The sequence below is a fragment of the Megalopta genalis genome, chromosome 1 (genome assembly GCF_051020955.1).
Source record: "Megalopta genalis isolate 19385.01 chromosome 1, iyMegGena1_principal, whole genome shotgun sequence".
NCBI lineage: Eukaryota > Metazoa > Arthropoda > Insecta > Hymenoptera > Halictidae > Megalopta > Megalopta genalis.
In genome coordinates, this window is record NC_135013.1 from 46,082,308 (window position 1) to 46,106,192 (window position 23,885).

The window sequence follows — 23,885 nt, forward strand, 5'->3', positions numbered from 1 at the left end:
GTTGTAAATCGCCTAACGGGCTAACGGGCCCGAGGCTGAAAAGGTCTAGCATGTGACAATGATTCTTTTATTGCTGGTGTAAATGTTTTCTTCCCGGAACCTTCATTTCATAGCATACAAATTAAAAAGTTCCATTATCGGCTTCGTTTCCTGAAAACCTTATTACATTTACGAGAACATTTCGGTTCTTCATAACGTTTTCAGGTACCGAAGCCGATAATGGAACTTTTCAATTTGTATACTATGAAATGAAGGTTCCGGGAAGAAAACAATTATACCAGCAATAAAAGAATCATTGTCACATGCTAGACCTTTTCGGCCTCGGGCCCGTTAGCCCGTTAGGCGATTTACAACCCTTAATGTCGGGCCACGATGGGAGTAATTACGATTTGCACAAATGAGAGGAAGGCGCGGTTCAAACTTCAGAATGAAAGAAAACAGTATAAAAAAAGAAAACAGTTTTAAACAAAGAGAGGGAGTGTCGAGGGAACAAGAGAGCACGACACCGGCACAACACATAAGCGAAAAGAAGTCACACCGACGACCTTGTCTTACTTCATCATGTTTGCTACCTCACTTTATTCGCGCATCCGTTTGCTTGTTGCTCCAAGCAAATAATGGAATTTACATATAAAAAAAAATATTCATATTATATACATTTTTTTTCCCCTCTTTTCCCCTGGCGGACGAAACATTTTTTTTTTATTTTTATAATTATACCAGACTCTTATAGGTCTATGGATAACTCTTTTAGTAGTTTTGCAGTGATCAGATCATAGCCCGGAGCCTTCTTACCATGTAGTAGATGTTCTCATAAATGTAACAAGGTATAGTAAGGCACAGGGGTATTCGTACCCTTTTTTACACTTTAAGTGGTTGTTATTTCGTAACAATGAAAGTTTCGATATTCTTATGAAAGGGAATGTGTATATTGAAATGTCTAAGCTTTCAAATTAATGTAAACATTATTGTCAAAAACCTGTCAATAGAACAAAAACGGAATTTTATACACATTATAATGAAATAGATCTCACAGGAGTGTGCCCATACAATATTATGTTTATGTTATAACAAATTGTACGATATTACAACAATTGGCATTGATTGGATCTTATAATACTATATAAACGATTAGGCATATTCTGAACTAATATTGGCTCAATTTTACACATACACATACAGTGACTCGCAAAAATATTCGGACAGTGAATGAATTACATTAATTTTATATAAAATGAAAATCTTTTTAATCACGTTATCATAATATTAATATTTTGTCGATTGACCCTTTTCTTTATTACTTCATGTAATCGCTTGGGCTTATTACAGAGAGATGATTTTATTTAAATACTGCGGTGAATTCCGTTTCCATTCGTCTAACAAACGTTGTTTTAACTCTGTTGTTCTCCTTGTAGGTGTTGTACCAATTTTGCGGTCTAATTGATCTCATAAATTTTCAATCGGATTTAAATCAGGCGATCGAGGAGGAGAATGCAGTACTTTTGGACAATTGTATAATAAATATTTCTGTATAATTCTGGCCTTGTGTTTAGGATCGTTGTCCTGATAAAACTTAAAACTGTACGTATACTCATACTTTATAGCACTTATAATTAAATTTTTTTGTTAAATATCCAAATACTCTATTTTGTCTATAATACCATCGATAAAAACTAGTTCACCTACACCTACAGACGAGATATAACCCCACGCTATTACATCCCTACCACCGTATTTCACTGTCGGTCTTAATTTTGAAATGTTTAATTCTGTATTTACTTTACGTCACACCATTTTTTGACTGTCGGATCCGTAAAGATTAAATTTGCTTTCATTTGAAAATATTACATCATTCCACCACCAGTTGTCTTTGTAAAAATATTCTTTTGCAAAGTTCAAACTTTTCCTGCGATTTGCTTCATTTACGTATAGCTTTCTACGAGGAACTCTTTCGTTGTAATCACAAGTTTTTAATACCCGTCGCACTGTGTCCGGGTGTACCTTCTTCCCAGATTCTACAAACAACTCCTTTGTTAATTTTGTAGCACCAGCGTCCAGAATTTTTCTTTATTTTTCTTATTATCTTACGTTGGTCGCGAGAATCTAATAATTTTGGATGACCTTTTTGAGGGATTAAATCGATCCAATCCTCACGAATGTACCGACGTGTAATATCTGCCACACTACTCTTGCTTATATTTAATAATTTGGCTATATCTCTGTATGATTTTCCCTTTTCCTTGTGATAAATAACTAATTGTCGGATTTCAAAAGACGTATTTCTTCCTTTTCGTCCCGTTTTCACAAGTAAAGCGCCTGATATCACCAATAATTTCTGTGGTACCGAGTTCTCACAACGAATTTTTATTTGTTTATAAAATTTGTTTATAAACAATGTATGTCAGCGGTGTCGATAATGTAGTACAGTATTTTACTCTGGCATCTAAGACGTTCTGTCCGAATATTTTTGCGACGTTAAATTTTGACACAATCTTGCTTATCGCTCATTATACAAAAGAACATGCGCAATAAATAAACAAAATTTATGTTTCTACTTACTATAAGAAGTGCTTTAATATATGAGAAAGCAATTGATTCAATAATACTATCATCAACAATGAAAATAAAATTTTTCTAATAATATCGCGTCCGAATATTAATACGAGTCACTATATGTGTATGTGTAAAATTGAGCCAATATTAGTTCAGAATATGCCTAATCGTTTATAACGTATTATAAGATCCAATCAATACCAATTGTTGTAATATCGTACAATTTGTTATAACATAAACATAATATTGTATGGGTACACTCCTGCGAGATCAATTTCATTATAATGTGTATAAAATTCCGCTTTTGTTCTACTGACAGGTTTTTGACAATAATGTTTACATTAATTTGAAAGCTTTGACATTTCAATATACACATTCCCTTTCATAAGAATATCGAAACTGTCATTGTTACGAAATAACAACCACTTAAAGTGTAAAAAAGTATACGAATTCTCCTGTGATTTACTGTACCTTATTACAGTTATGAGAACATTTCGGTCCCTATAAATTTTTCAGGAACCGAAGCCGATGATAAAACTTTTCAATTTGTATGCTATGAAACGAAGGTTCCGGGAAGAAAACATTTATACCAGCAATATAAAAGAATCATTGTCTCATGCTAGACCTTTTCGGCCTCGGGTCCGTTAGGCCAGGCGATTTACAACGCTTAATGTCGGGCCACGATGTCAGTAATTACGAATTGCACAAATGAGAGGAAGGCGCGTTTCAAACTTCAGAATTACAGCCCCTCTCTGGCGGACCAAATTTTTTTTAAATTTGTATAATTATACCAGACTCTTATAGGTCTATGGATAACTCTTTTAGTAGTTTTGCAATGATTAGATCATAGCCCGGAACCTTGTTACCATGTAGTAGATGTTCTCATAACTGTAACAAGATACAGTAAGTCACAGGAGCATTCGTAACCTTTTTACAGTTTACATGGTTATTATTTTGTAACAATGAAAGTTTTGATATTCTTGTGAAAGGGAATGTAGACTCATACATGAAAGTATTCGAACGCTTACGTTTCTAACATTCAATTAATAAAATATATGTGTTAAACTGAAGCATTTGATATAGTATAACACATATAACAAGGGATGGGTTTTAAGACTGCGTAAGCAAAATTAGAAAATAATTCAACAATATATATCTTTTACAGTACATTTATTGTAAACACGTACCAGAAATGGCTCACAAAGGTATTCGAACGATACAATTAATAGTTATTTAAATTGAACGATTAAAGTTTTTAATAGGAAGTTGATCCACCTTTTGCTTTTATAACAGCCCTAAGTCTATTTTCCATTGAGTGGGCCAACTTAGAAGTAATATTTGCATCTATTGATTGCCATATTTCAATAATATTTCGTTTTAACATTTCTTTCGAAGTAATAACCGTATTTCTTAATCATCTCTCTACTTCATCTCATAAATGATCAATGTGGTTTAAATCGGGACTTTGCGGTGGATGTGGCACCACGTGTGGAACATTTTACAATACATTTTAGAGGTATGCTTCGGATCATTGTCAGACTGGAACCAATAATCGCTAGGTAAATTCAATTTTGATACACTGCTTTTAAAATTTTCCTGCAAAAATTTTAAGTATTTCGTTTTGTCCATTATCCCATCGATGAACACAAGGTTTCCCACTCCACTAGATGCCACGCAGCCCCAAACTAATATACAGATCCACCATTATGTTTTATAGTCGGCCGTACATTTCGCGGTTCTAATTCTATATTATAGGTCTATGGATAACTCTTTTAGTAGTTCTGCAGTGATCAGATCATAGCCCGGAGCCTTCTTACCATGTAGTAGATGTTCTCATAAATGTAACAAGGTATAGTAAGGCACAGGGGTATTCGTACCCTTTTTTACACTTTAAGTGGTTGTTATTTCGTAACAATGACAGTTTCGATATTCTTATGAAAGGGAATGTGTATATTGAAATGTCAAAGCTTTCAAATTAATGTAAACATTATTGTCAAAAACCTGTCAGTAGAACAAAAGCGGAATTTTATACACATTATAATGAAATTGATCTCGCAGGAGTGTACCCATACAATATTATGTTTATGTTATAACAAATTGTACGATATTACAACAATTGGTATTGATTGGATCTTATAATACGTTATAAACGATTAGGCATATTCTGAACTAATATTGGCTCAATTTTACACATACACATATAGTGACTCGTATTAATATTCGGACGCGATATTATTAGAAAAATTTTATTTTCATTGTTGATGATAGTATTATTGAATCAATTGCTTTCTCATATATTAAAGCACTTCTTATAGTAAGTAGAAACATAAATTTTGTTTATTTATTGCGCATGTTCTTTTGTATAATGAGCGATAAGCAAGATTGTGTCAAAATTTAACGTCGCAAAAATATTCGGACAGAACGTCTTAGATGCCAGAGTAAAATACTGTACTACATTATCGACACCGCTGACATACATTGTTTATAAACAAATTTTATAAACAAATAAAAATTCGTTGTGAGAACTCGGTACCACAGAAATTATTGGTGATATCAGGCGCTTTACTTGTGAAAACGGGACGAAAAGGAAGAAATACGTCTTTTGAAATCCGACAATTAGTTATTTATCACAAGGAAAAGGGAAAATCATACAGAGATATAGCCAAATTATTAAATATAAGCAAGAGTAGTGTGGCAGATATTACACGTCGGTACATTCGTGAGGATTGGATCGATTTAATCCCTCAAAAAGGTCATCCAAAATTATTAGATTCTCGCGACCAACGTAAGATAATAAGAAAAATAAAGAAAAATTCTGGACGCTGGTGCTACAAAATTAACAAAGGAGTTGTTTGTAGAATCTGGGAAGAAGGTACACCCGGACACAGTGCGACGGGTATTAAAAACTTGTGATTACAACGAAAGAGTTCCTCGTAGAAAGCTATACGTAAATGAAGCAAATCGCAGGAAAAGTTTGAACTTTGCAAAAGAATATTTTTACAAAGACAACTGGTGGTGGAATGATGTAATATTTTCAAATGAAAGCAAATTTAATCTTTACGGATCCGACAGTCAAAAAATGGTGTGACGTAAAGTAAATACAGAATTAAACATTTCAAAATTAAGACCGACAGTGAAATACGGTGGTAGGGATGTAATAGCGTGGGGTTATATCTCGTCTGTAGGTGTAGGTGAACTAGTTTTTATCGATGGTATTATAGACAAAATAGAGTATTTGGATATTTAACAAAAAAATTTAATTATAAGTGCTATAAAGTATGAGTATACGTACAGTTTTAAGTTTTATCAGGACAACGATCCTAAACACAAGGCCAGAATTATACAGAAATATTTATTATACAATTGTCCAAAAGTACTGCATTCTCCTCCTCGATCGCCTGATTTAAATCCGATTGAAAATTTATGAGATCAATTAGACCGCAAAATTGGTACAACACCTACAAGGAGAACAACAGAGTTAAAACAACGTTTGTTAGACGAATGGAAACGGAATTCACCGCAGTATTTAAATAAAATCATCTCTCTGTAATAAGCCCAAGCGATTACATGAAGTAATAAAGAAAAGGGTCAATCGACAAAATATTAATATTATGATAACGTGATTAAAAAGATTTTCATTTTATATAAAATTAATGTAATTCATTCACTGTCCGAATATTTTTGCGAGTCACTGTATGTGTATGTGTAAAATTGAGCCAATATTAGTTCAGAATATGCCTAATCGTTTATATAGTATTATAAGATCCAATCAATGCCAATTGTTGTAATATCGTACAATTTGTTATAACATAAACATAATATTGTATGGGCACACTCCTGTGAGATCTATTTCATTATAATGTGTATAAAATTCCGTTTTTGTTCTATTGACAGGTTTTTGACAATAATGTTTACATTAATTTGAAAGCTTAGACATTTCAATATACACATTCCCTTTCATAAGAATATCGAAACTTTCATTGTTACGAAATAACAACCACTTAAAGTGTAAAAAAGGGTACGAATACCCCTGTGCCTTACTATACCTTGTTACATTTATGAGAACATCTACTACATGGTAAGAAGGCTCCGGGCTATGATCTGATCACTGCAAAACTACTAAAAGAGTTATCCATAGACCTATAAGAGTCTGGTATAATTATAAAAATAAAAAAAAAATGTTTCGTCCGCCAGGGGAAAAGAGGGGAAAAAAAATGTATATAATATGAATATTTTTTTTTATATGTAAATTCCATTATTTGCTTGGAGCAACAAGCAAACGGATGCGCGAATAAAGTGAGGTAGCAAACATGATGAAGTAAGACAAGGTCGTCGGTGTGACTTCTTTTCGCTTATGTGTTGTGCCGGTGTCGTGCTCTCTTGTTCCCTCGACACTCCCTCTCTTTGTTTAAAACTGTTTTCTTTTTTTATACTGTTTTCTTTCATTCTGAAGTTTGAACCGCGCCTTCCTCTCATTTGTGCAAATCGTAATTACTCCCATCGTGGCCCGACATTAAGGGTTGTAAATCGCCTAACGGGCTAACGGGCCCGAGGCCGAAAAGGTCTAGCATGTGACAATGATTCTTTTATTGCTGGTATAATTGTTTTCTTCCCGGAACCTTCATTTCATAGTATACAAATTGAAAAGTTCCATTATCGGCTTCGGTACCTGAAAACGTTATGAAGAACCGAAATGTTCTCGTAAATGTAATAAGGTTTTCAGGAAACGAAGCCGATAATGGAACTTTTTAATTTGTATGCTATGAAATGAAGGTTCCGGGAAGAAAACATTTACACCAGCAATAAAAGAATCATTGTCACATGCTAGACCTTTTCAGCCTCGGGCCCGTTAGCCCGTTAGGCGATTTACAACCCTTAATGTCGGGCCACGATGTGAGCAATTACGATTTGCACAAATGAGAGGACTGACTGGCCAAACTGACGTCGAACTTTAGCGCCTTTTCCGATCGCACCATAGAGGCAACAATAACCTTTTCTATATAGTTCGATTAATCTCTACTCGAAATAGTTCCACTATTTAATAATTACGGCTATTTCCAGGGTCTCGAATTCATGGAAGCAGGAAAGTTCGTCCTTATTAATTCCAGAAGTGAGAATATCGATGCCAGAATAAAATGCGATTTTCTTTGTAACCCGAATCAACGAACAACGCAACTATTTCCTTATATTCCGCGTTTCGTTGTAGATTGCGAATCAATATTTCTACTACACGTTTCAGAATTTTTTCATATAGTTTTTTAATCTTTCAATCTTCAATAATTCTTAACTTTAATTCTCTAAATCTCTGAGTTTGAGAATGTTTTTGTAGGTAATTACTATTTTAAATACGTAGTCTTTCTAAAACAATATGAATGCAAGTGTCAGCTTTGTTTTTCAAATTTTTAAAAATGAAAATCGCATAAAATTGCAAAATTATTTGTTGCTATCGAAAATCCTTCTCGTCGAGTAGAAGACTGATTGCGGCCTGTCACAGTTGACAAGTAATACTGGGATGACTAAATTGACAAAATTGACAAAATTGTGTAGATTCATAAACTAGAAAACGTTAGCTAAAATGTAGCTTACGGGTTTTTGAAAATTAATTACGGGGCGAAAAGTACAGGTCGTATAATATCTCGCCGAGTGTTTCAAATGGAGCACCAAGCAAACGGATGCGCGAATAAAGTGAGATAGCAAACATGATAAAGTAAGACAAACTATACAGGTCGTCGGTGTGACTTGTTTCGCTTATGTGTTGTGCCGGTGTCGTGCTCTCTTGTTCCCTCGACACTCCCTCTCTTTGTTTAAAACTGTGAGGGCGGTACTGCCTACCTGTGAAGCGTCGACCAATCAGAGAAAGACAATTTCACTGCCTGCGCTCGTATAAATGGGGGCTACGTTCTCGAATCCATTCTGTTTGTTGAGGTTGTACGTGCGAGGTAGAAGTGTTGAGAGATCTTCGTAAACATATCTTATATGTTTACAATTTTATCAGATTAGTTTGCGTTCTGTGTTTGTTCCTTTGTCCGTCGGATGGAAACATATTATATAACACGGTCAAAAAGTGCTACTAAAAAAATCTATCACTACAAAAATCACTACTAAAAATCATCAATCTAAAATCGTTAATCAAAAATCATCGTTCTAACTTTTGGCTGGCGTTCACTTGTAGTGTTGATCTTGTTGATCTAGCTTTATAATCCTGCTGCTAAATAATTCGCGTGTGACAAGAACCGTAGTATTTCGTGGCGAGATGTCGGATTCAGAGAAGAGTAATGTTTCGGATAATGAGAGCGAACATGAAGACAGTGGCAGCGAAAGCGAACAGGATGAAAATCGTTCTGTGAAGTCTGCAGCTGAGAGCGATGCTGGCAGCGTCGAAGAAAGATCACGCAGCGTTCCCCGGAGTAGAAGTTCATCTGGAACACGTTCAACAAGTTCCAGCAGCTCCTCCCGGTCATCACGGTCTTCGTCGACGTCTAGGTGAGCAAAATTTCTACCTTGTGCATTGTACAAATTAATTAACTTTACTTCGTAACGACTCGTGCATGTTTATTGAAGCTAAAATAGATCAACTTTTATTACATTAGTTCATACTTCGAAATATGTTCCAAGAAAAAGAACATTGTATATTATGACGCCGCGTTATTACCAGCATTACTTTAAATTCGCAATGTAGTGTGGTGCATATAGTTGTTGCAACTACAAGAATATATAATAGTAATAATCTATAATCATTATATATAACAGTATTTCAAATTAAATTTTTAGTTCGGAGGATAGCAGTGAAGACGAAGCAGAAGAAGCTAAGTCTGGAGATGAGAGAGAAGATTCAGCAGAACCAGAACATTCTTGTTCTGACGAACATTCTTGTTCTGACGAACATTCTTGTTCTGACGAACATTCTTGTTTTCCAGAACAAGAACCAGAACAAGAACCAGAACAAGAACCAGAACAAGAACCAGAACAAGAATCAGAACAAGAATCAGAACAAGAACCAGAACAAGAACCAGAACAAGAACCAGAAGGTATAAAGAATATTATTTAGAGTATTGGAATATGTTTATTCTATGATTCATATATATAATCAGGGAAAGATTCGGATGGAAGCAGTGAATGTGATGAAGAGGAGGAGGAAGAAGATGATGACAGATCTCGAAAGAGAACAAAAAGAAACAAGTACGGCGGCTTCATCATAGACGAGGCTGAAGTAGATGACGAAGTCGAGGATGACGACGAATGGGAAGAGGGTGTACACGAAATTGGTATCGTAAGGAACGAAGTAGATGAGGTGGGGCCTACAGCTAGGGAAATTGAAGGAAGACGCAGAGAAACTAGTTTGTGGGAGTAAGTATTGTCATCTGCAAATAATGTAAAAAACTCTTTACTAAATTAATATTTACAATTTTTGACAGCTCTCGGAAAGAAGATGAGATAGAGGAATACTTGACGAAGAAGTATGCAGACGAGTCTGTGGCAGCTCGCCATTTCGGAGATGGTGGCGAAGAGATGAGTGATGAAATCACTCAAAAGTCTTTACTGCCAGGAGTAAAAGATCCTAATTTATGGATGGTAAAATGCCGCATTGGAGAGGAGAAGGCGACTGCGTTTCTACTTATGCGGAAGTTCATAACGTATCAAACGACAAGTATGCACTAATTCGTTATTACTGTATTTTTTATTAATAATTATAGTTATTTCTAACCACACCATTTTATTTATTAGATGAACCACTTCAGATTAAATCTGTTGTCGCGCCTGAGGGTTTAAAGGGTTGTATTTACGTCGAGGCTTACAAACAGGCGCATGTAAAAGCCGCTATCGAGGATGTGGGAAGTTTAAAAATGAGTATCTGGAAGCAACAAATGGTACCGATTAAGGAAATGACTGATGTGTTACGCGTGGTCAAACAACAGACAGGACTGAGAGCAAAGCAGTGGGTCAGATTGAAGAGGGGCACTTACAAAGACGACATAGCGCAAGTGGATTACGTTGATTTGACACAGAATCAGGTTCACTTGAAGCTATTACCTAGAATCGACTATACAAGGCCTCGCGGGGCTTTGAAAACTGAGGAATGTGAATCCGAAGCTCTGAAACGGAAAAAGAAAAGAAGACCAGCAGCAAAGCCGTTTGACCCTGAAGCTATTCGAGCAATTGGTGGAGAAGTTACTAGTGACGGTGATTTCTTGATATTCGAGGGAAACAGATACAGCAGAAAGGGGTATGTCTTATATTTTAATATTTAATATTTATATTTCTTTGGTAGGATAGTTAAAATACATACTATGTATTTCGTTCCAGATTCCTGTACAAAAATTTTAAAACAAGCGCCATCATCGCGGAAGGTGTAAAACCAACCCTCTCCGAATTGGAAACATTTGAAGAAGCTCCCGAAGGTGTTGAAATAGATTTAAGCGGAGGTCCAGTATCTGGAAACAAAGAGGACACTGCTGTGACACATTCCTTCAGTACTGGTGACAATGTCGAAGTGTGCGAGGGTGAATTGGCCAACTTGCAAGGGAAGATCGTTTCGATAGACGGAAACAAGATAATGGTCATGCCAAAACATGAAGAGCTAAAGGAAGCATTAGAATGTCAAGCGTCAGAGTTGAAAAAATACTTCAAAATGGGAGATCACGTGAAAGTACGTATGAAAATAATTAATGTGTAGAGACTAAGAGAACAAAAAACTATTCTATTTATCTTACTAAACAGTGATACACATAAAATACAATACAAAAAGACAGTAAAGCAGTATACAATAATTCTCGTAATCGCATGCCGAAGTCGTAAATCGTGTTCATTATATTGTAATACAGTATCGTAATCTTATTTGCGAGCGTGATCGTAAATTGCATGCCGACGTTCGTCGCGTTCTGCCTCGTGCTCTGCGAGCGCATCCTTTTGTCGGTGCTCCGGCCGAACATTACGAGTCTTCTTACGAATTTGTCCGTTTTGCTCGACCAGCGCCCAATGGCCGCCGATCGTCCTAGCAGCGTCGCGAAGTTTAGATCATACACACGTATCTCACGTGGGGTTAACGCATGGGAGTCCGCGAGCACCGATCGACTGTTGTGATTTCGGAGGTCGCTCCGATAATAACAAATAACTTTCGGCTCTTACAAATGACTGATTCAAATTATACGTTATCAATTACTTGCAGGTTATTGCCGGGAGGTACGTAGGTGAAACAGGTCTAATCATTCGGGTGGATGAAAATAGAGTGATTTTATTCCCCGATCTGTCGATGCACGAGCTCGAGGTCCTTCCTACAGATTTGCAACTTTGTCCCGACGTGGCAACCGGTGTGGACAGCTTAGGTCAGTTCGAGTTGGGCGATTTAGTACACTTGGACGCACAGACAGTAGGTGTAATTGTCCGTCTTGGACGCGAGAACTTCCATGTTCTGTCCATGCATGGAAAAGTGATTGAAGCTAGACCTCAAGGCTTAAAAAAACGTTGGGAGAGCAAAAACACGTTTGCGTTAGATTCACAGCAAAATGTGATACGAAAAGACATTGTGAAAGTGGTGGATGGGCCCCACGCCGGAAGAGATGGGAGAATAAGACATCTCTATAGAAACTTTGCGTTTCTATATTCGAGGATGTTCGTGGACAACGGCGGAATGTTCGTTTGCAAGACGAGACATTTGGAACTGTGTGGCGGGAACAAGTCTGGCATGAATTCTATGACACCGGTGGCAGGATTCATGTCACCGAGAATAGCTTCGCCGATGCATCCTAGCGGGTAAGTAGGATTTCCACAATTTTTCTGTTATTCTTTACGCAGGGTAGACTACTTAAATATTTCATTTTGAAAGTCAAAGATAAAAAAGTAACCTTGGGACATACAAATTGTTTGTAGAAGTGGCTTTGCCAGAGGCGGTGGCAGTGGTGGAGGTGGAGGCAGAGGCGGTGGCAGTAGCGAAGGCAGAGGCGACGGCAGTGGTGGAAGCAGAGGCGACGGCAGTGGTGGGAGCAGAGGCGGTGGCAGTGGCGGAAGCAGAGGCGGTGGCAGTGGTGGAGACAGTGGCGGTAGTAGTGGAGGTGGCAGAGGTAGAGGCAGAGGTGGTGGCAGAGGTGGAGGCAGCGGTGGCGGCAGTGGTGGGTGCAGAGGCGGCAGAAACTACGGTGGCGGATTCAGCCGAGACAGAGAACTGATAGGAACCTCCATAAAGATAACCGGTGGACCATACAAAGGAAATATCGGGATTGTAAAGGATACCATCCCAGACGGGGCAGTGCGTGTGGAGTTGCATTCCTCCTGCCAGACAATCGCCGTGAACAGATCGCATATTGCGAATGTCAATGTGACGAGCAGAGATGGTGGCTTCAGCAGCTACAGCAGCAACAGAACACCAGCTTACGTTGCCGGCAGTCAAACTCCGATGTATGCCAGAGATGGATCGAAAACACCTACGTATGGTTCACAGACACCTATGTATGAGAGTGAGTATCCCCAAAGTTTGTCTTATTCACTTTACACACGATTCAAGAATACGGGTATAATAATTGTACAATGCTATATTTGCAGATGGTTCTCGTACACCTCATTACGGCTCGATGACACCGTCCCAGGACGGCTCACGAACGCCGGGACAATCAGGGGCCTGGGACCCAGCGGTTATATAAATATAACAGTCCCGCAAGAACAAGTGACACGTGGCACAACGACTCGTTGACTCAATTGCAAATTAATATGAAACCAACAGATAGAAATTCATCTTCCGTAAAAGCATTATTGAAGTCTATGAAGGACACGTCGGAACAATTAAGCTCACAGTTTCATCTTAACAGCAAACGTACTTTTACTTTAATAGATAATATCCATGTACATATCAAAGCATTATTCTCTGCAATACACATATATTCTACACAACAATAATACTGCAGTTTCTTCTTGACATATATTGTGTTAGATGTAAATAATACAATATAAAGATTGTAATATAAATAATAAAATAATAATTATAAATCTTCTCGCTCCGTTTTTATCCTTATGTTTCTATTGATACATTATATTTAAGTTAATTATAATACTTAATATAATTAATAATAATTAATTAATAATTGAACTCCTTTTTTTTATAAAGTAATGCAGAACAAAACAGGAGAGTTTTGTTTAAATTCTTAGTTAATACAGTCGTCTATTAAAACCGCTACATTCATCGGCATCTCATCAATTTGTGTGGAATAATATTGTTCGATGTCTCGCAGAATCCTGATGTCGTCAGTTTTAACAAAACTTATAGAAACACCCTTTCTGCCAAAACGACCTGACCGACCTATTCTATGAATGTATAACTCACGATTGTTGGGTAAGTCATAATTGATTACAAGGGATACTTGTTGTACATCTATTCCTCTTGCCCAGACATCAGTTGTTATTAGTACACGACTATAAAATTAAAATATATTGTAAATATCATACATTTTATTTATACAGTAATGTACGTTTAATGAACATACCTTTGACCAGATCTGAACTCTTTCCTAATGTTGTCCCTTTCTTCAAAATTAGCTTCTCTCATTTTTTCTGTCAACCAATCTACTTTACGCTTGGTGTTGCAAAAGATTACAGCCTGTGTTATTGTCAGTATATCGTACAAATCACATAACGTATCAAATTTCTCTTCCTCCCTTTCTACAGCAACAAAGAACTGCTTCATTCTTTCCAATGTCAATTCATCGCTGCAATTAATCATGAATTATTACTGTCGAAACAATTATTCAAAGTTGAATCTATAAAGCTGTATCTTACCGTTTAACTAAAATACGAACTGGATCTGTCATAAATTTACTAGTCATTTCAAGAATTTCATGTGGTAATGTAGCAGATACTAATACTACTTGTGTCGCAGGAGGCAAATATCTGTATACATCATAAATTTGTTCCTTAAAACCTTTGTTTAACATTTCATCTGATTCATCAAGGACTAGCATCTTAATTGCCCTTGTCCTGAGAACTCTTCTTTCTATCATATCTGAAAATAACATAGAATTATCCATAAATCTATTTTATGTTTGTAACATCAGTTTTGTTAACTATGTTATGTATTTACCAAATACTCTGCCAGGTGTTCCGGATACAACATGTTGTCCATAATCTAATTTTCTAATGTCTTCTCCTAGATTGGTACCTCCAATACATGCATGACACTGTACATTCATAAAATCGCCCAATGCCAGGATAACCTTTTGTATTTGAGTTGCCAATTCTCTCGTAGGAGAAAGTACCAAGACTTGTGTTTCTCTAACTTGTGTATCTAAAGACTGCAGTATAGCAATCGAAAATGTCGCTGTCTTTCCTGTACCAGATTGGGCTTGTGCAATTACGTCTCGTCCTTTCATTATGGGCTTGACGGACCTTTGCTGAATAGCAGAAGGTTTCTCGAAACCTGCAATAAAAATATTGCGTCTATAGGAATTTTATATATATAAATAGGAAGTAAATGAGAATAATATTAACGAAATGAGACTATCAATGACGTCTTCGTATGCGTGTAAATTAAAGTAATCAAACAGAAACTTGGCAAATAGGTTATATATGTTTACATGCTACACAAAAATATAGAATTATTATAATACCGTAGGCATAGATTCCTCGTAATAATTCATCTCTGAGTCCCATATTATCAAATGTGGGAATGACCTCCACATCTTCACTGGTTTCAAACTCAACATTTGATAAATCTTCTGTTTGAGCGACGCGACGTGATTTTACTTCCGCCATTTTTGTCTATTTTTGTTATATTTTCATTTTTGTCTATTTGCCAAAGAATAACGGTGAATACGATATGCACTTCTAGCAAGTTAGGGAACTTTACACACGGAAGTTAAAACTCTTGTTTACACTGTCCGATAAAACTTGTTATAATTATCCTATAGATTCATTAAAATTTTATTACACAAATTAATTTCCTCTTACTCACACACTACTATAAATCCATACGTACTAAAAGAATACTTAAAACACAATTAAACTGTACAGTCATGGCTCACCTTAAGTGAGCAATTCTGCTTCACCATAGTAAGCATTTTTATCCTCGCCATTTTACTGCACACCCGGTCCTTAGAAAGAGAACGGCTGATGATCGAGAGAGACAGAACGAAAGCAGCGGCTCTATGTTGAGTGTCCACTCCAATGAAAACTTAGGCCGTCTCATTTTACTGTGCTTGCGGTCTCATACTTTTCGCTTTTATAAGACAAAAATTAACACGAAATCTAACTGTACCGAATATTGGAATGGAAATAAGAAATGACAGAAACAAATTATTAGAAGTGTGAGAATTTGTAGGAAAGGGGAGAATACTATGGTTTGAATATGTAATGTGCTTTTCGAATGCCTTCCGTGAACACTATTGGTGTAAATAAAAATATTTTGCATGCCAATTAGTTTGTGGCGAGGTTCTAATAGGGGAAACTATGTATATACACATATACATAATCTTTACGCTCGGAGGCAAGCTGTGGTCATAGAACGTTTCTTCGAGGTGGAACTTTTGTGATACTCACGAACGAACTTCCCGTGCACAGAACTTTGTTGTACATCCAGTGCACAACGTATAGATTTGTGTCCTCGCATTACGAACACAGGAAAATAAAAGATTATTTCACAGTTTTCACCTATTCCTATTTTATCTTCTACTTCTACCAATTGTGTTTTATTCCCAATCTCATACTATATTAAACGAATGTGTCGAATAAAAAAACAATCGCAGAGAAGTAGAAATTTATATAGTACAAATCTAAAACATGAACAAATGTTCATCCCAAGTAACGTATGAGGGTTACGAAGGAAGAACTTGTGATCATTATAGTAATTAATTAATAGTAAAATAAACATTAATAAATAATTTCTTTATCTGGAACGTTCAGACAGGGTCACTCAAATTGACGATTCGACGACGAAAAGATTGAAGGTTCCAACTTTTGACAAGAGTTTCGTTTCTGGTATAGTTTATTCCGTGACGGAGAGACAGCATTTTAACGCGCATCCAGATCCGCGCAGTTGGTTTAAAAAGAAAGCGGGAGATGATTGAAAGACAGAAGAAAACCAACGGGCCGTATGCGGGAGTGTCCACACCGGCAAGAACTTAGGCCGTCTCGCTCTACCATGCTTGCGATCTCACCCTTCTCGCGCATCCGTTTGCCTGATGCTCCATCTGAAACACGCGGCGCGATATACGATTTATACTTTTTGCCCCATGGGAACACAAGAGGTTTTTGTCGCTTCTATGATTCGATTGGAAAAGTCATGAAGGTCGAAAAGTCTTAGCATGTGTGAGCGTTCGGACAAGAAGATTATTGTTGGTTAGGTGTGTACTTTCTTCCTCGGAACTATTATTTCATTTGTTTTTTAATTTGTATTATTAACAAGCTGCCACTTTTTTTCGACACACCCTCCAGAATAATGTCATTACATGAAAAAATAGTCTACGCAAAATCTGAAATTGATCGGACAATAGGAAGTCATGCCGCATCGAATTTGAAAATTCTTTTTAATTTTTATAATTCATTTTTCACCGTTATAATCTATCGCCATGATACATTCTTGTACCTCTTTGGTTTTGTCCTTTCACACTCCATACGAATATAGAAACTAAATATGATTGCGTTAAAAAGAAAATCATGATTTTGAAATTTCAAACACAGATTGAATTTGGTGTACCGATACTGAGGACGAATGTAACGTCTAGTATGTCGAACAAGATATCACACCAAGGCCATCTAAATATCTAAATACTTTGATTTTGTACGCAAGGAGTTCGTAACGTACGAATACTCTTGTGAGGCTAATTTCGTTATATGTAATGTACATAAAATTACATTTTATTCTGGCATCGACATTCTCACTTCTGGAATGAATAAGGGCGTACTTTTCTGCTTGCATGAATTTGAGGCCCTGAAAATAGTCGTAGTTATTAAACAGTGGAACTATATGCATAGAAAAGGTTATTGTTTCTCTAATTACTAATTTAAATATGTATTAAATATGTATTCTAAAACAATATGAATGCAAGTTTCAGCTTTGTTTTTCAAATTTTTAAAAATGAAAATCGCATAAAATTGCAAAATTATTTGTTGCTATCGAAAATCCTTCTCGTCGAGTAGAAGACTGATTGCGGCCTGTCACAGTTGACAAGTAATACTGGGATGACTAAATTGACAAAATTGTGTAGATTCATAAACTAGAAAACGTTAGCTAAAATGTAGCTTACGGGTTTTTGAAAATTAATTACGGGGCGAAAAGTACAGGTCGTATAATAATCTCGCCGAGTGTTTCAAATGGAGCAACAAACAAACGGATGCGCGAGTAGAGTGAGGTCGCAAACATGATAAAGTAAGTCAAACTACATAGGTCGTCGGTATGACTTGTTTTGCTTGTGTGTTGTGCCGGTGTCGTGCTCTCTTGTTCCCTCGATACTCCCTCTCATTGTTTAAAACTGTGAAGCGACGACTAATCAGAGAAAGACAATTTCACTATCTGCCCTCGTAAAATAGGCGCTACGTTCTCGACTTCCTGCAGCTTGTTGAGGCTCTGTGTACGAGGTAGAAGCATAACTTTGTAATAAACATATAAGATCAGATTGGTACTGCGTTCTGTTTTTTCCGTTGTCCGTCAGATGGAAACATGTTACAACACGGTCAAAAATCACTACTAAAAAGATCTGTCACTAAAAAAATCACTACGGAAAATCATCAAATCAAAAATCATCGTTCTCTAACTTTTGGCTGGCATTCACCTCTAGCGTTGATCTTGTTGATCTAACCTAATAATACAGCTGCTCAATAATTCACGTGTGCCAAGCTCCGTAGTATTTCGTGGCGAGATGTCGGATTCAGAGACGAGTAATGTTTCGGATAATGAGAGCGAACATGAAGGCGGTGGCAGCGAAAGCGAACAGAATGAAAATCGTTCTGCGAAGTCTGCAGCTGGGAGCGATGCTGGCAGCGTCGGAGAAAGATCACGCAGCGTTTCCCGGAGTAGAAGTCCGTCTGGATCGCGTTCAAGAAGTCCGAGCAGGTCTCGATCACGGTCACGGTCGGCGTCTGGGTGAGCAAAATTTCTATCTTGTGCATTGTGCAAATTAATTAACTTTAACTTCGTAACGACCCATGCACGTTTTTTGAGACTAAAATAGATCAACTTTTATTACATTAGCTCATACTTTGTTCCACGAGAAAGTACATCGTACGTTATGACGCAGCGTTATAACCAGCATTACTTTAAATTCGCAATGTAGTCTGGTGCATACAGTTGTTGCAACTACAAGAATATTTCAGGCACATGCCTGCTAAAAGTCTTTTCAAATTAAATTTTTAGTTCAGAGGATGGCAGAGAAGACGAAGCAGAGGAAGCTAGGTCTGGAGATGAAGATGTGGCGGAACCAGAAGAAGAACCAGAAGGTATAGAAAGAATATATTATTTAGACTATTGGAATATGTTTATTCTGTGATTCATATATATAATCAGGGGAAGATTTGGATGGAAGCAGTGAGTATGATGAAGAGGAGGAGGAAGAAGATGATGACAGATCTAGAAAGAAAAAGAAGAAAGATAAGTACGGCGGCTTCATCATAGACGAGGCTGAAGTAGATGACGAAGTCGAGGATGACGACGAATGGGAAGAGGGTGCACAAGAAATTGGTATTGTGGGGAACGAAGTAGATGAGTTGGGCCCTACAGCTAGGGAAATTGAAGGAAGGCGCAGAGGAACTAGTTTGTGGGAGTAAGTATTGTCATCTGCAATTATTGTAAAAAACTCTTTACTAAATTAATATTTACAATTTCTCACAGCTCTCAGAAAGAAGATGAGATAGAGGAATACTTGAGGAAGAAGTATGCAGACGAGTCTGTGGCAGCTCGCCATTTCGGAGATGGTGGTGAAGAGATGAGTGATGAAATCACTCAACAGACTTTACTGCCGGGTGTAAAAGATCCTAATTTATGGATGGTAAAATGCCGCATTGGAGAAGAGAAGGCGACAGTGCTTCTACTTATGCGAAAGTTCATAACGTATCAAATGTCAAGTATGTACTAATTCGTTATTACTGTATTTTTTATTAATAATTATAGTTATTCCTAACCACACCATTTTATTTATTAGATGAACCACTTCAGATTAAATCTGTTGTCGCGCCTGAGGGTGTAAAGGGTTATATTTACATCGAGGCTTACAAACAGCCGCATGTAAAAGCCGCTATCGAGAATGTGGGAAATTTAAGAATGGGTATCTGGAAGCAACAAATGGTACCGATTAAGGAAATGACTGATGTGTTACGCGTGGTCAAAGAACAGACAGGACTGAAAGCAAAGCAGTGGGTTAGATTGAAAAGGGGCATTTACAAAGACGACATAGCGCAAGTTGATTACGTTGATTTGGCACAGAATCAGGTTCACTTGAAGCTAGTGCCCAGAATCGACTATACAAGGCCACGCGGGGCTTTGAGAACAGCGCAAAGTGAATCCGAAGCTCTGAAACGGAAAAAGAAAAGAAGACCAGCAGCAAAGCCGTTTGACCCTGAAGCTATTCGAGCAATTGGTGGAGAAGTTACTAGTGACGGTGATTTCTTGATATTCGAGGGAAACAGATACAGCAGAAAGGGGTATGTCTTATATTAAATATTTCTTTGGTAGGATAGTTAAAATACATACTATGTATTTCGTTTCAGATTCCTGTACAAAAATTTTACAACAAGCGCCATCATCGCGGAAGGTGTAAAACCAACCCTCTCCGAATTGGAAAGATTTGAAGAAGCTCCCGAAGGTGTTGAAATAGATTTAAGCGGAGGTCCAGTATCTGGAAACAAAGAGGACACTGCTGTGACACATTCCTTCAGTACTGGTGACAATGTCGAAGTGTGCGAGGGTGAATTGATCAACTTGCAAGGGAAAATCGTTTCGATAGACGGAAACATGATAATGGTCATGCCAAAACATGAAGAACTGAAGGAAGCATTAGAATTTCAAGCGTCAGAATTACGAAAATACTTCACCATGGGAGATCACGTGAAAGTACGTATGAAAATAATCAATGTGTAGAGGCTAAGAGAAAAAGAAAACTATTCTATTTATTAATACACAGTAACGCATACAAAATCTAATATAAAAAGACAATAAGGCAGTATACAATAATTCTCGTAATCGCATGCCGAAGCCGTAAACCGTGTTCGTTATGCATATTGTAATTCCGTATCGTAATCTTATTTGCGAGCGTGTTCGTAAATTGCGTGTCGACGTTCGTCGCATTCTGCCTCGTGCTCTGCGAGCGCGTCCTTTTGTCGGTGCTCTGGCCGAACGTTAAGAGCCTTCTTACGAATTTGGCCGTTTCGCACGACCAGCGCCCAACGGTCGCCGATCGTCCTACCAGCATCTCGATGTTTAGGTCATGCGCACGTACGTCACGTGGGGTTAACACATGGGAGTCCGCGAGCACCGATCGACTGTTGTGATTTCGGAGGTCGCTCCGATAATAACAAATAACTTTCGGCTCTTACAAATGACTGATTCAAATTATACGTTACCAATTACTTGCAGGTTGTTGCCGGAAGGTACGAAGGTGACACAGGTCTAATCGTTCGGGTAGAACAAAATAGAGTGGTTTTATTCTCTGATCTATCGATGCACGAGCTCGAGGTCCTTCCTAGAGATTTGCAACTTTGTTCCGACATGGCCACCGGTGTGGACAGCTTGGGTCAGTTCCAATGGGGCGATTTAGTACAATTGGACGCACAAACAGTAGGTGTAATTGTTCGTCTTGAACGCGAGAACTTCCATGTCCTGTCCATGCATGGAAAAGTGATTGAGGCTAGACCGCAAGGCTTAACAAAACGTCGGGAGAACAGAAACGCGGTTGCGTTGGACTCGCAGCAAAATACCATACAGAAGAAGGACATTGTGAAGGTGGTGGATGGACCTCATGCTGGAAGAGGTGGTGAGATCAAACATCTGTACAGAAGCTTCGCGTTTCTACATTCGAGGATGTTCGTGGACAACGGTGGAATATTCGTTTGCAAGACGAGACATTTGCAACTATCTGGCGGGAACAAGTCTGGCATGAATTCTATGACACCGGTAGCAGGATTCATGTCACCGAGAATAGCTTCGCCGATGCATCCTAGCGGGTAAGTAGGATTTCCACAATTTTTCTGTTATTCTTTACGCATGGTAGACTACTTAAATATTTCATTCTGAAAGTCAAAGGTAGAAAAGTAACCTTGGGCCATACAAATTGTTTGTAGAGGTGGCTTTGCCAAAGGCGGAGGCGGTGGTGGAGGAAGAGGCGGCAGAAGCCGCGGTGGCGGATTCCGCCGAGACAGGGAACTGATAGGAACCACCATAAAGATAACCGGTGGACCATACAAAGGAAATGTCGGAATTGTAAAGGATACCACGGAGACGACAGTGCGTGTGGAGTTGCATTCCTCCTGCCAGACCATCTCCGTGAACAGGTCGCACATTGCGAACGTCAGTGTGCCGACCAAAGATGGTGGCTTCAGCAGCTACAACAGAACACCAGCTTACGTTGCCGGCAGTCAAACTCCGATGTATGCCAGAGATGGATCGAAAACACCTATGCATGGTTCACAGACACCTATGTATGAGAGTGAGTATCCTCAAAGTTTGTCTTATTCACTTTACACACGATTCAAGAATACGAGTATAATAATTGTACAATGCTATATTTGCAGATGGTTCTCGTACACCTCATTACGGCTCGATGACACCGTCCCATGACGGCTCACGAACACCGGGACAATCAGGTGCCTGGGACCCAGCGGTTACTAACACTCCCGCAAGGACAAATGACTTCGACAGTTACAGCATGGAGGAGGGTGGATCCCCAGGTTACGCTCCAGGTTATCCTCCCACCGGTGGCCCGTTTACGCCACAAACACCTGGCACAATGTACGGGTCAGAGCAGAGTTTCAGCTCGTACCAACCGAGTCCTAGTCCAGCTGGGAGTGCAACAGCTAGTCCTAGTCCTGCAGGCTACGTTGCTACTCCTTCACCAAGTGGTACTGGATACACCACCAGTCCACATGGAGCCTTTGCTACTCCCTCACCGATGGGCTATAGTCCAATGACTCCTGGTAAGTGCTATTCTTCAAGTACCATCGTTTTGTAAAGAATACTTCTAATGTTGCCTTCTCGCAGGAGCTGCGGGCAGTCCATATAATCCGCAAACACCAGGTGCAGGTTTGGATACCAGTATCGGCATCATAGGAGGAACCGAATGGCATACTACAGACATTGAGGTGAGAATTCGGGATACTCATCAGGATCCTTTGCTCGCTGGACAACAGGGTGTTATTCGAGGAATATCCGTGAGTATTATCAAGCATACATTAAAGTTTACAGTGTATTTTCTAAGAAGGTTATTTCGACAGAAGTTTATGAAGAAGTAATGTTTAGAAATGAAAACAAATGCGAGCGTTGTAACTACTGTTACGAGTATAAAGGGTTAAAATTGGAAATATTTCATAGTGGAGAAAATTACCTTGAACAGCTGGAAGTATTCATGATTGGAATCTATTTATAGGGTGGCATGTGCGCTGTCTTCTTGCCAGTCGAAGATAGAGTCGTGAATCTGGTCTGCGAGGAACTTGAACCAGTGGTACCCTCGCGAGGTGACAGGGTCAAGGTCATAATCGGTGAAGACAGAGAAGCCGTAGGCATGCTACTTTCCATAGACAACCAGGAGGGTGTAGTGAAACTGAACAAGGACGAGGTGAAGATGTTGCACCTGCGATTCTTATGTAAAATGAAGCCCGCGAACACGTAACTGTCCATTTCAAGATAGATCGCTAACCAGCGAAGACAATTTCATGGAATAGTTGGAATACTGTGATAGGCGTACAGAGTGTATAAAATGTTTCACACTTCTACGTTGCATTTACTATGAAACGTAAAAAAAAGAATGTTTTATCATAACAATGTTTTTTGCCGGAAGACTTTTTTGTAAACAAATCAACTTTTTATATAACTGTTAAAATTTTTACACATTTATGGTAAAATGATGATCAAGATGCAACAAATACAGTTATAAAATACATTTTACACTACAATTTGTGTATTTATTTTTCGTACTTATTACATATACAATCGAAAGAATGCCATGGTAGTTTACAAAGTAGTAACATATGGTGTCTATATTCTAAAGCCATTTATGAAACATATATGGATCAAGGTGCTTTATTTTTATCATCCATCACAATTATCGCGTAACTAATTTATACAATTATATTACAACATGTGCATTAATGTACAAGATGAAGTATGGGGATGAATATTGAGAATGTCATCTATTTTTTCCAATGGTGCA

The 23,885-nt window shown here is 38.1% G+C and overlaps 3 protein-coding genes and 1 long non-coding RNA gene across 8 annotated transcripts; 2 read left to right on the forward strand and 2 right to left on the reverse strand.

Annotated features, from left to right (window-relative positions):
- Positions 1 to 8,482: 8,482 nt before the first annotated feature.
- Positions 8,483 to 13,530, forward strand: LOC143263449 (transcription elongation factor SPT5-like). The gene is made up of 9 exons (XM_076528413.1): positions 8,483 to 9,036; positions 9,325 to 9,581; positions 9,645 to 9,900; positions 9,969 to 10,201; positions 10,279 to 10,777; positions 10,858 to 11,200; positions 11,720 to 12,303; positions 12,421 to 13,004; positions 13,090 to 13,530. Exons 1-9 carry the CDS (start codon positions 8,807 to 8,809, stop codon positions 13,185 to 13,187), a joined length of 3,084 nt encoding a protein of 1,027 aa, XP_076384528.1. The 5' UTR covers positions 8,483 to 8,806; the 3' UTR covers positions 13,188 to 13,530.
- On the reverse strand, positions 13,339 to 16,200 carry LOC143263459 (eukaryotic initiation factor 4A-III-like). 5 transcript variants are annotated; one of them, XM_076528422.1, is made up of 7 exons: positions 16,072 to 16,196; positions 15,558 to 15,751; positions 15,144 to 15,437; positions 14,618 to 14,953; positions 14,317 to 14,539; positions 14,025 to 14,246; positions 13,339 to 13,953 (listed from the first exon to the last, which is right to left on the reverse strand). In XM_076528422.1, the coding sequence occupies exons 3-7, from the start codon at positions 15,286 to 15,288 to the stop codon at positions 13,686 to 13,688; spliced, it is 1,194 nt and encodes a 397-aa protein (XP_076384537.1). In that variant the 5' UTR covers positions 15,289 to 15,437; positions 15,558 to 15,751; positions 16,072 to 16,196; the 3' UTR covers positions 13,339 to 13,685. The 5 variants fall into 5 exon arrangements, with proteins under 5 accessions (XP_076384537.1, XP_076384536.1, XP_076384540.1 ...); XM_076528421.1 differs by having other exon boundaries at positions 15,512 to 15,751; XM_076528425.1 differs by lacking the exon at positions 15,144 to 15,437 and having other exon boundaries at positions 16,072 to 16,200.
- Positions 16,201 to 17,038: 838 nt separating this feature from the next.
- Positions 17,039 to 17,914, reverse strand: LOC143263507 (uncharacterized). The gene is made up of 2 exons (XR_013036938.1): positions 17,778 to 17,914; positions 17,039 to 17,461 (listed from the first exon to the last, which is right to left on the reverse strand). It is a non-coding gene; the product is annotated as an uncharacterized LOC143263507 (long non-coding RNA).
- Positions 17,915 to 17,958: 44 nt separating this feature from the next.
- On the forward strand, positions 17,959 to 23,628 carry LOC143258752 (transcription elongation factor SPT5-like). Its single transcript, XM_076528410.1, has 12 exons — positions 17,959 to 18,108; positions 18,183 to 18,613; positions 18,884 to 18,966; positions 19,034 to 19,289; positions 19,358 to 19,590; positions 19,668 to 20,166; positions 20,233 to 20,575; positions 21,098 to 21,684; positions 21,802 to 22,166; positions 22,252 to 22,653; positions 22,718 to 22,887; positions 23,103 to 23,628. The coding sequence occupies exons 2-12, from the start codon at positions 18,390 to 18,392 to the stop codon at positions 23,343 to 23,345; spliced, it is 3,405 nt and encodes a 1,134-aa protein (XP_076384525.1). The 5' UTR covers positions 17,959 to 18,108; positions 18,183 to 18,389; the 3' UTR covers positions 23,346 to 23,628.
- Positions 23,629 to 23,885: the final 257 nt, after the last annotated feature.

Bases quoted from the DNA above. Each gene is read 5' to 3' on its own strand.
- LOC143263449 (XM_076528413.1), top strand. From the start codon at position 8,807: ATGTCGGATTCAGAGAAGAGTAATGTTTCGGATAATGAGAGCGAACAT. The intron at 9,037-9,324 runs GTGAGCAAAATT...TTAAATTTTTAG, and splicing joins CGGTCTTCGTCGACGTCTAG to TTCGGAGGATAGCAGTGAAG. The intron at 9,901-9,968 runs GTAAGTATTGTC...AATTTTTGACAG, and splicing joins AGAGAAACTAGTTTGTGGGA to CTCTCGGAAAGAAGATGAGA.
- LOC143263459 (XM_076528422.1), bottom strand. From the start codon at position 15,288: ATGGCGGAAGTAAAATCACGTCGCGTCGCTCAAACAGAAGATTTATCA. The intron at 14,954-15,143 runs GTATTATAATAA...TTTTTATTGCAG, and splicing joins ACGAGGAATCTATGCCTACG to GTTTCGAGAAACCTTCTGCT. The intron at 14,247-14,316 runs GTAAGATACAGC...GATTAATTGCAG, and splicing joins GTTCGTATTTTAGTTAAACG to CGATGAATTGACATTGGAAA.
- LOC143258752 (XM_076528410.1), top strand. From the start codon at position 18,390: ATGTCGGATTCAGAGACGAGTAATGTTTCGGATAATGAGAGCGAACAT. The intron at 20,167-20,232 runs GTATGTCTTATA...ATTTCGTTTCAG, and splicing joins AACAGATACAGCAGAAAGGG to ATTCCTGTACAAAAATTTTA. The intron at 22,654-22,717 runs GTAAGTGCTATT...GCCTTCTCGCAG, and splicing joins CTATAGTCCAATGACTCCTG to GAGCTGCGGGCAGTCCATAT.